Source organism: Telopea speciosissima, chromosome 9 (genome assembly GCF_018873765.1).
Source record: "Telopea speciosissima isolate NSW1024214 ecotype Mountain lineage chromosome 9, Tspe_v1, whole genome shotgun sequence".
Taxonomy (NCBI): Eukaryota; Viridiplantae; Streptophyta; class Magnoliopsida; order Proteales; family Proteaceae; genus Telopea; species Telopea speciosissima.
The window spans coordinates 63,213,416-63,225,509 of NC_057924.1; the positions used below are offsets into that span (position 1 = coordinate 63,213,416).

At 39.9% G+C, this 12,094-nt stretch overlaps 1 protein-coding gene across 1 annotated transcript; it reads right to left on the bottom strand.

Moving 5' to 3' along the window:
- Positions 1-1,866: 1,866 nt before the first annotated feature.
- LOC122639257 (plasma membrane-associated cation-binding protein 1-like) lies at positions 1,867-3,105 on the bottom strand. Its single transcript, XM_043832074.1, has 4 exons — positions 2,930-3,105; positions 2,720-2,809; positions 2,477-2,561; positions 1,867-2,315 (listed from the first exon to the last, which is right to left on the bottom strand). The coding sequence occupies exons 1-4, from the start codon at positions 3,035-3,037 to the stop codon at positions 1,867-1,869; spliced, it is 732 nt and encodes a 243-aa protein (XP_043688009.1). The 5' UTR covers positions 3,038-3,105.
- Positions 3,106-12,094: the final 8,989 nt, after the last annotated feature.

Here is a 12,094-nt window from a genome sequence, read left to right on the forward strand (position 1 = left end):
ACTTATGTTTACTCAATCCCCAAAGTTGGTTAATAGTCCAATGCCATGTAAGAATAAAATAAAAGTAAACTTCCAAAATTGCCCCAAAAATCTGTTTTAATCTTAAACCATGAGAAAAATAAGAGGGATGGGGCGTGCAACTTTCTGTACCTATTTTATTTTATTTATTGTTTCTCTCACTTATGTTTTTTTGTTTTTTATTTTTTTTTTTATGGCTGAGTTTCCTTCCACCAATTGTGAACAAGATCCCATTCATCGCAGGGTGGGAGAGGGCAGGAATAGGTATTGGGAGGGTATTTTGGAACATACTAAAACCCTAGGAGGGGTTGGTGAACCCTAGGATGGTGGGTGAACCATCATCTTTTTTTTTTTTTTTTTTTTTTTTGATATGTTTCTATTGTTTTCTATTCCAACAATTAAGATGTATTTCCCTTTGGATTCGATGCTATGGCTTTGTTTTTATATTTTTAGGGTATAATAACCACTTTGATTTCTACTATTACAATTAATGTGCATTTTCATTGGATTTCACAGTTTAAAACAGTTAAATTAGGTTGGGGCAATTTTGGAAGTTTACATTTATTTTATTCTAACGTGGCATGAGTGCCAACCAACTTTGGGGATTCAGTAAATCTTTTTAAAATAGAAAGTAGTGGATGTAAAACAAATTTGAAGCCTACTTATCAGATAATTTCCATTCTTATCTAGAGGATCTAAGTAATTTTTCCTTAATTAAAAGGAACCTTGTGCTAGTACATGTATCTGTATCTATGTACTCCTATGAAATGACATATCTATCCCTTATTGTAAAAAAAGAGACGAATCCGAGAGACACAGAGAGCACTATCATACAATACACATCTGAACAGGAACTTAATCCCTTATTTGGGAATATCATGTTCTCTATCTATTAGGAACATGGCCCTTGTGTCAACGTGGTGCCAATGGAAGAGTTCAACAGGGACGACATTTTCGCATTTGGATGGAGTGGGTGCACCCACTCCCTCCCTCCCTCCTGGAGAGAGTTCTTTTTTCCCCATTATTAATTATTAGGGAAGTAGTTTTCTATCCAGGAGTGACCTACGTCAACACTCCCATATGTCTATCTCTCTCCTCCATAAAACAAGGGGGTAGAGCTGTCTTTTCATATGGGGACGAGAGAGATAGACTCATGGGAGTGGTGTTGTATTTGTTTGGGTATACTAACACCACCAGAAGATTAATGAAGAAAACTGATTGGACTGGTGATTATGTATGTACTTTATGCTGTTGTATTTGTTTGGGTATACGTATGTACTATATCAGGCTGTGTTTGTTTGCAAAGAAAAGAAAAGAAAAAGAAAACCAAACCAAACCGTACAAATTCTGTACGGTTTTCTCTTCGATCTCACGGGATTATCTCTTTGTTTGGCTGTCTATCATGCAAAGAGAAAACATATAGCAGAGGGGAATGAAAGGAGATGATATGATGAAGAAATCTTCAACCCTTTCTTTCAAAACAGTAAATTAAATAAATAAATAGAATCACTTTAATTAATTGCATGCACAATAATTAATATACCAATACAAATCACTATCAAATTTTATAATCGATCGAGGAAACGTATATTTATTTATATATATTTAAAAAAGATTACAAACAATAAGGATCAAATCAATCAAAGAATAACCAAATCATATTTAACCTTTGAAGAAGAAGAAGAAGAAGTAACTTTTACACAGGTGGTAGTAGTAATTAATTTTTTTTGGACTCGATCTGGCAGGGATAACGAACGAGTGTTGGTCGGATATGTGATTGGATGATTTCCTTCATTCATGTTTATGACCCCTTAAGTATAATGATGATCTCATCTGCAGGCTTCTAATTCAAGGCTTTGGTGGTACGACTACGGCTTCTACGGCCTTGGGTGGTTCAGATGAAGCAGGAGCAGGGGCAGGAGCGACGGGTTCAGCCGTTTCATCAGTTTTCTTCTTCTCTGTCTTGGTCTCCTCGACCGGAGCAGCGGCTGCAGGTTCTGTGACTTTCACTACCACCACCTCCTCCTCTTTCTTCACTTCTTCTGTGGCTATCTCTTTGTCTTTCACACTTATTAATGTCTCCTCCGTTATTGGTGGTGGTGTAGTCGTTGTTGTAATAGTCTCAGTTTGAGTCTCTGCCTCTGTTGTCTCTGTCGCAGCCTCCGTTGATGCTGCTGGTTTCTCTTCTGTGACTACGAAGGTCGACACCTTCTCCAACACAAACAGAACCGGACCAGAGATTAGCACTGGCCCAACCTTGGAAGATGCTTCAGAGACCTGCTTCGACCCGGGGAACTCTGCACAAACGTACAAGGAGAGAGAAAGAAACAAATTAGGGATTAACAAAAGAAAAAAAGTACAATTTCGGATATCAATAACTAGATTTTTTTCTTTTTGTTTTTCGGGGGAAAAGAAAATGTACCAAAGAAGAAGAAAGGGGATCCAAAAGTAAAGTTACCTATTTTCTCTAATTCTTCGAGAAATGCTTTAACTGCTTCGGGGTTCTTCTTGATTCCTTCATCCGTACGCTCCTTGACCAAAGTCTGTTAGAAATTTCCAGACATATTTTTATAAGAAAATCACTGGAAGTTCGAATTATATATGGAAACAAAGAAAGAAAGAAATGGGCACTCCTCTCCTCTCCTCTCTTCATGCATCCCCCGTATTTTATTTATTTATAAAGATGAGGAAACTGATCGACCTTGATTTCAGCGGAGGAAGCTTCATAAACTTCGATTACTTTGGGCTGGAGGTCCGTTTTCTTCTCTTCAAACTCCTTGTTGATCTCTTCCTGAATACAAACCCCACACACACACAGATGACCGTACAACAAAAGATATCAGTCAGTATATTAAAGAGAACACATGAAAACTAAAATGTGTAAGAAGGAAGCAGGAAAAGAAAATTAAACCTTCGAATCGTCAAAGGATTTGCATGCTTCAGCAGCAGCCTTCCTGTTCCCATTTTTCTCAAAAACTCTCTTGATCTTTGGAACAACCTTCGAATTCCAGTAACCCATATCTCTTCTCACTTCAACACTCACAGAAAAATCGAAAAACACAAATTCTCTCTCTCTCTCCCGGCCCGCTCCTTTGTTTTGCTCTCCGCGTTTGTCCCTCTACACCGAACGCAGAAGGGGAAAGATGTTTGCGGCAACTGACCAAAACAAACAAAGGCGGGCAAAAGGCCGAGAGCGTGGCAGCTCAATTATATAGTGACCTGCGTTCTCTCCAGTCCATCCGTCACGTTCCCTGAAATTACGTAAAAATCCCTCAACTCTCCTCGAGTCTCAACGTACCCTCTCGTAACGTAACTAAATTCCGGAATGTTTGCAAATATAAAAATAGTTATAAGGAGGGTCAACTTCGTCTTTCCATAAATAAATTGTCCGTTTAATTATTCAACTATTTTTTTTTTTTGGTGGGGGTTCCAACTTCCAAGGATAAGACGCGATTTGATCCATTAAATTAAGAAGGTGGGGGGTACGTTCGTAAATTACTCAGGGAGCTCTGAATCTGAGGCATCGCTTTGCGGTGAGAGTTACAAGCTGGCAAATTACCTCCTGCAGGGGGAGCCAGGGTGTCGATATTATTAAGTGGGCCCCACCTTGTTGGATGACACTGGATGTCGATCTGTCACAAAGATTGTTTTTTCTTTTTTTGGGGGCCTCTCTAACTTCTCACGTGGCCTCGCTGGTTCGCTTCGAAATTCGAATCCCCGCCCGTAAATTGCCGTCAGGTACTGCTTTTCTGAAAAAATGGCCTTCCGTTTCTGCCGGAAATATACAAGCCAAGGATTGCCCCGGGGCCTGGACAAATTCATCGCCATACTTTTGGTTTGACCGTTGACCAAGAAGATCTATGCACGTGTCAAGTGCTGATGCTCTGCACCTGCAAACAAAATGATGACTTTTTATTAAGCAAATCATGTGCTTGATTTCAAGGGAACAAATCCCCCACCCCTGAAAAAAAATAAAAAATCAAATGAGTACAAGGGAGGATCATATCTGCCTCACTCTAATCAGATAAAAAGCAAACAACCAAAGGCTCACAAAAGTTCACTGGTCAACTTCACTCTCTTACATAAAACCCAACCAAACAATGAGAGAAATTATTTCCTCAAAACAGATCCAATCGAATCCTCTCAAATGATGCGCTTAAGACAGAGAAGAAGATCATTTTCCATAAAATTAATTCATTTTCCACAAAATAACTGTGTTTTTAAGGGAGAGGGTTTGGGTATTATGGGAAAACACCAAAAATATGAGGGGTATATGAGACATTTTAAGTAGGCTTGTAAATTGATCGAATTCCGCTCGAATGCGAATCGGATCCGGATATTCCCTGACCAAATACAGATACCTCTAAACAAATTCAAATGAAGATCGAATTCGGATTTTTGATCATCCATTTACATCTCTGCCTTGTGTAACTCGAACCTTCCTCCCCCTAACGGATACAATTCACTCTTAATCTTCTTTTTTTTTTGTGGTAAAATTCACTCTTAATCCATATCGCTTAGATCATGATTCTCTTTTCCTCATATTTTAGAACCTATTGAATCTTAAAAAACTCCTCAAGATCATTATTTACTTAATTTTTTATTATTAGGTATATATTCAGATTTTTTTCAGACGAGTTTTTATCGGAGTATTCGAATTTTTTTCCTTATATCTCTAAATGAATACGAATGTCCCTAAACAGATACAGATGTGGATCGAATTCGAATTTTTGGTTATCCATTTCCATCCCTAATTTTAAGGGATGGTGCTACAGAAATTAAGTTGGCGTTGTCCTTAGTTTATTTTTAGAAAAGACTTTATCAAGATATTCATTTGTGTATTACATATGAAATTAAAGAGAGATGGATACTCAAAAGCATCTAAAGTTCCTCAACTTCTAAATCTCTCAAACAAAAGACACATGGGAAGTAAAACACCTCTCTTGCTCCTTCTTTGTCAAGCCATGAATTCTGTGCCATTTAAGAATCCATTTAAAAAAAGGGCACAAGAGGGGTAGGAGTAAACTACAATGTCACACATGAAGCAAACCAGACCTGCTAAGCCAATGGACATTCAAGAAGAGCATGTTCCATTGACTCAACCACATCCCCACACTCAAGATATATCTTAGAAATCACAATATTTCTTTTCTTGAAGTTCACCAAAACTCTTAAAGCATTGAAACATGTTTTCCAAAGAAAAGACTAGGCTGGTGGGGGGGGGGGGGGAGGAATCTTAAAGTTCCAAATTATATTCCAAACCAACTTTGGAATGCCAACAATTCTCCTAGTAGAGCTTGACTAGTATTAGAGATATATTAGGAATATATTAGTATCAGAATAAGATAAGGATCTTCCATCCTTATCTCAACAGCACTTTAGGTAAGTAGTTCAGTTATATTAGGAATCAATATCATAATCTTATGCAATCTTCAATATATCTCTTTCAATCTTCCATGAATAGTATAATATCATATTGTAATCCTTATAAGTGATTGAGTTTTCAACATGTGGATTCTCTCACCCATATTTACACCTACTATAGGTAAGTAGTATCTCTTATATTAGGTAAGCAGTTTCTCTTAGGCCTATATATATTAGGCCCCTTCTTTGTAATCAACAGGTATGCAATAATAATGAAGTTCTATTTAATATTGTTCTCCTTCTATGTTCCATAATTTATGAATTCTAATATGGTATCAGAGCCTCTAGCTCCACTAAGCAAGAGATTCATTTTTTTTATTTTTTTTTCAATCTTCTCATCTCCAATGAGCACTCGATCCACCATTCTTCCTTCTTGAAACCTCACGTCTGCAACCGCACTTACATCACCACCTCATCCATCATGGCCTAATTCTCGTTCATCAACAAAAAAAAAAAACAACCCATCCACCATCGGCCCAGTTATACTAAGCATCCAAAATTCTCCACCTTTCTTTTGTCTTTCCTCTTATCTCTGCCTTATTATTTTACTTTCTTTGATTATCTATTTTCGGTCATCCTTAAGTCATGCCCTGAGTTGATGTCCCTTTTTTAGGGACGTGCCTCAAATAGAGTGTCACGCCCCCATCCCGATGTAAGATATTTTACCACATAGGGGTATGACTGGGACAATCACACATCATCCCAACACCTACCAGGATCACAGATGTAGTGTCCCGAGCCACAGTCCACCCTGTCATCACATTATGATGACAGAAAGGAACGTACCGAAAGGAGTAAATCGTTCCAATCACAGAGTTAGCGGAAGCGAAATTAAATTAAAATATGTGAAATTATATAGGATCGGTTCTCTAATGATAACACATAGTACAGTATCAATGTTCGTAACCATTCAATCTCTCCTAATAATTAAACATACAGTTTATACATGGTTGTGGAATGAATATAAAAAATTGAATAGTAAATAATAAACAAGCGCCCCAAGGGCACAAATGCTTGGGTGTACGTCTACATCCAAGTCACAATCATCAACTCCACTTGATCCTCATCCAACGGTGCTCGTCAAGAGGTTATCTGCATATAAACTAAAAAGTGGTTGTACAACGGGGTTAGCTACACTAGCTAGTGAGAGAGCAAAGGGGAATGCGCACACATCACACAATCAATATCAAACAGAATGATGTATGCTAATGTTAGATTCATTTTTCACCTAGCACACAATTCTATCGGTCAAGTATATGCTACTGTGATAACTCGGGAGACACTGAGGGTCACTTATCCTATCGCCTAAGTGAAACCTCAATTATCATGAAGGGATCTGCGCAGGTAGAAGCCATCATGACCACTCAGTGGCAAACCCCGATAGCCATCACTAACCCTGCCCTGGCCTCTCCCACCTCCACAGACCGCAGGTGTTCAGACTATCCAACATATAAACCCCTATTGGCAAAGGTCATAGCATAAGGGAGCAAGCATCCTAGCCACAGATATACTATATGCAAGTCCTATCGTCTCGAGAGGTATTTCGGGTGCATCAACGTCCCATTCCATCTAGTACCCGGATACCAACACGGCACGGCACATACAGACCAGGATGTCATACAGTAGTTTTTATAATTTAAATAAATTGGGGTTCCGGCACCGGCACACCCGACACCGTAGCCTGATACAATGGTGAGCATACTATCACATTCTCAACAGTTCACAATATTAATAAAATGCAATGCGCACCATGCTTATAAATATACCATAGCATGCTTAATATTAATAATTATATAATATTCAAACCCAACAAAGTCACCCAGAACCTACTCACCTAACACGGGTGTAACCTGGCGTGATTGACATAAATCTCCTCGAGCATCGAGTGTCATTCGACGTGGTTCACATGAATCTCACCGGTGCACCAACCTAAACATACAAAAGAAATCATTAAAACAGGTATAGAAAAGTCCCATGCTAGTCCCTCAAGGTTAAAATCAAGTTTCAACCAAGACAGCACGAGCGGACTCACGAGCGGTCTCAGCAAAGGTGAATCCACCCCTGACTCCGTTCGGCCAAAGGGTAAAATCAGAGCGAGCAGATCTTCTTACTTGAATCCGGTGGTTGATCCGTTCGACACCTGAGAAGCACTTAAAAGGGAGCGGATTCACAGGCGGATGTGCTTCTAGGGTCCGCCCTTGCATCCGTTCGATTTCCTGAGACAGACCCGAGAGCAACAGGCTTCGGGCATAGGCAAACAGAGTAAATCCGTGCCTTCGTCCGCTCAGGCCAACACACAGGGTTTATACTGGGTGGACTGACGGACGGTACCACGATAGATGGATCCTATCGTTCGTCCGTCGACAGTCTCTTTCGAGATTTCAAGGAGTTTCAGCTCCAGCTTGAAGCATGGAGCTCCTTAGCATCTCAGGATCATGGAGGGGATGCTTAAGCCTTCCTAGGGTCACTAGAACCTAGGCTTAACCTCAGGGATTCGAGATCCACAAGGATTAGTCTCAATTAGGGTCCAAGGGTTGGGTTTCAAGTTCAAAACCAGGGGTTCTATAGCCATGGCTGCAAATGTAGCACCAAGGGGTTCAAACCATACCTAGGTCAACTCCATTAGAGCTCCAACTAGGGACCGAGCTCCACCTTGAGTCCCAAATGGAACTCTAGGTCAGTCCAAGCTCAAGAAAATCCACAAAATACAAAAAGGGAAATGGAGAGAGAGAGGTATCAAGCTTGGAGTCTTACCTTGGTGAGGAGCTCCAATGGAGGAGCAAGATCCAAGGCTAGGTGAGCCCCCTTGCTCTCCTCCCTTCTTGTCTATCTCTTCTCCTTCACCTTCTTCTTCCTTCTTGGTCCGGTCAGCAAGAGAAGGAGATGTGGGGCAACCAGCCATTTTGGCATAGCTCCCATCTTCTTCCCTTCCCCTCTCATTCCTCTTCCACTCCTACTTCTTCCCTCTTCCTTCCTCCTCCTTCTTCTCTTGTCTCTTCTCCTCCATGGTTTTGGGGAGGGGGAGAGATAAGTGAATGGGAGGGATTCTTTTAGCTTTAAGGGGGTAGAAGGGTCCCTAGGATGTGTTTGGTTAGGGGTCATAGAATATAGTTGGGTCCTTAGGCTTTAAATGGGTTTTGGGTTAGGTCTTAGGCCATGTTTGGTCCAAGTCATGGCCATTGGGCCCATTTAGGTATTTAGGGTCTGTTTGGGGTGTAACCTAAGTCCATAGGACTCAATTGTCCTCTAGGGTATGTTTGGTCTAGGTTAGGGTATGTAAAACCCATTATTTACTTAAGTTAGGCCTTGTAGGCCCCACTTGACCAATAAATGGTAGGGGTAGGGGTCCACAGGGTCCAAGGGTTCAATTAAGGTGTCCGGGACACGGGGGTGTGGCCCCCACAGGAAAATAGTCCAAAAAGGTTGATGACAGCACGAGCGGATCCTCGAGCGGATTCAGTTCAGGTGAGTCCGTTCATGACTCTAGTGCTACTGTCATGGCCCAAACTTCAAGGAAAGTGGCGGGACTTTGGCCCACACTTTCAAGTCTTCGAGGAGGTTCTTTTTATGGTATTACCAGTTCAAAGTCATCAGTGTTGACCATAGCCATAAGGCATTACCCATTGGGTAAGGTCTGGATTGCCCCAGGGTATAAGGGGATATTTAAGGTGTGGGTGTAACATAGAGGGCTTAAGACTACAACACAAAAAAAAAAAACACACACTCAAAGCTCAATTTTGTGCACCAGCAACAGCTCCAAAGCGAGCAGGCACCCCATTTTCTTCTCAATTCTTGTCTCATCTGTGCACCAACAGCAGCTCTACAGCGCACGGGCACCCCAATCTCTTCTCAGCTGTGCACCAGCAGCAGCTCCACAGCGCTCAGGCACCCCAATCTCGACTAATGAATCATACCACACCAAGCTCCTACGAGCACCCACGACCTCGCCATCTAAGACGCTCGTCATTTTAGTTACATGCGTGTTGTAGATTGTGTAGGCCTTTCAATTCAATAATCAAGCTGAGCGTTTCTCTTCTATCCACGCTCATCTTGCGGGGGAGTATTAAAGATATATTAGGAATATATTAGTATTAGAATTAGAGAAGGATCTTCCATCCTTATCTCAACAGCACTTTAGGTAAGTAGTTCAGTTATATTAGGAATCAGTATCATAATCTTATGCAATCTTCAATGTATCTCTCTCAATCTTCCATGAATAGTATAATATCATATTGTAATCCTTATAGGTGATTGAGTTTCCAACATGTGGATTCTTTCACCCATATTTACACCTACTATAGGTAAGTAGTATCTCTTATATTAGGTAAGTAGTTTCTCTTAGGCCTATATATATTAGGCCCCTTCTTTGTAATCAACAGGTATGCAATAATAATGAAGTTCTATTTAATATTGTTCTCCTTCCATGTTCCATAATTTATAAGTTCTAATAACTAGGGACCCCCCATTGAATAACCTAATCTAAGCAGACCTAACTGAGAAAGAACCTTTAGGATGGGGTCCCCAACATAAGCGGTCACGCCCTCCTTTTGAACTAAAGGGAATCCAAAGGATAGCCTCCTCAACTTTTCCACCCTCCACTGTGCCCTCGGAGAAATAAGGTCCAACACCAACCAGTCACCTACTAGTCATTACAATCTGGAAGCCTAAGAGAATGAATTCTATATCCTGCAAGCTCAGGGTCATTTCAAATCTAAATAGAGATGTCATACCGTAGGGAATGTACCAATTAAGATAGCTGATTAAAGATGGAGGCCTGATGTAGGAAGTAAGGACACCTTAGCATATAAACCCCCACTCTCCCCCCTCCTCCCAAAACCCTAAAAAGAAAGAGGCCAGGAAAAAAAATCATCAACCGAAAAACAGAGTTATGTATGGCTTATTATTGACAAAGAAGTCAATTTATTTTCAGTCATCCTCAAACAATTTAAATAAGTTATGTGGTCAGGTCAAGATCCTTTAATTGGCTAGCTTGTTTTTATTTGAAATCTGTGAGATGTGCCCTAACAATCCATATAGCTTGGATGCATTTCTTGTAAGGGTATTTATGTAATATTCCTTCATATGTTATAATATAATCCTACTTGTATTAATACTCAGGCTGTGAGGGGCAATCTAGTAATTAGCCCATCTGACCTAAACCCTAGTTTTCCTATAAATACTAGCTGGAGGCAGCAGTCTGGGTATTCCAAACTAGATACTTAGGGTGTAATGCTTTAAGCAACCTGGTGCTTAAACCCTAAACCATAACAATCTTAAAGCATTAGTGTTTTTTAATTTTCTCTCCTAGTTCGTACGATCGACTTTGGTTTTGGAATCAAGTTTCTGGCTTTGGAGATCGAATTCACGACTTTATTTTTTCTGCAATCCGTGGTAGTGTTCGAATCACGTTTCTTCAGTTTTGTTCGTGTGATCGACAAAAGTAAACTACAGGTTTTTCCTTTTCTGGAAGCTTTTTATCAAAGCTTTGTTTGATCGATTCTGGTCTCGGTCTCACTGCTCAAAGTAGTTTTAAAGACAAAGTGAATCACGGTTCTGGACTTTTGCCTGATCGTTTTGTCAGAATATAAAGATAATTGATTGCTTTGTTTAGAAATTTTTTTTTTTAAAAAAAATTTCTCAAAGCATTAATTACTCTATCTCAGCATTGATTGCCCCTTTTGAATTGAAAAGGTTTTTTGTCCTTTTCTCATCAATTTTAAATTTAAAAGACAATTAATGCTATTTTGATTTGATTGCTATTAAAAAAAAAGAAAAAGAAAGCAAATCAGAGATCGTTGGCAGAAAGCAAAGCTTTAGCTTTTGGGGTTCGGCCACTACCCGCGAGCAGCCAACACCAGCGCCAGCAGCCAGCACTAGCGTACACATCACGAGTATCAACGCCGCTGCACCGTCACTATCTTTTCCTCCGTCGTCTAAATCTAGGGTTCTCCATCTCAGGTGTGATTGTTCCTTAAAGTATTTATTTTTATTTGAATTTACTTGGGCATATAAACAAATCACATAACAATAGAGAAACATGTTGTTCCAATTGAGATGATCAAATTAGAAAGCTTTAGTGGCTCTGAGTTCAGTTCTTGAAAAAGGAGGACTCAGTTTGGACTGAAGTACTTCAATATTTTTTACACTGTGGTAAATAGTTTTTTTGATTGTACGGACCTAACTGAAGCCCAATGGATAAGTGATGAGGACTTTTGCAAAGACTACCTATTGAACTGCCTGTCAAATAGACTGGCAGAGACCTATAGTAAATATGAAACTGCAAAAGAGATTTGGGAAAACTTAGAAGCCCAATTCAAAAAGGAGGAGGATCTATCAAAGACTCACTTGGTTGATAAGTTTATAGATTTCAAGTTTCAAGAAGACAAGGAAATACTTCCTCAAGTAACAGACTTTGAGAACTTGAGAACAAAGCTGAACCAAGAAATTATCCCTGTTGTTGATGCATTCTTAGTGGGTGCAATTATTTTTAAGTTACCCTCTACCTGGCATTCCTTTAAAACTGATATGCATAGGAAGAAAACACAAGTGGGGCTGGATGATCTCAAACGATTCATTATAATCGAAGATGAGAACAGAGCCACGAACAACTTAGAGATAGTGAAACAACAACAGGCATCTGCCAATTTAGTTT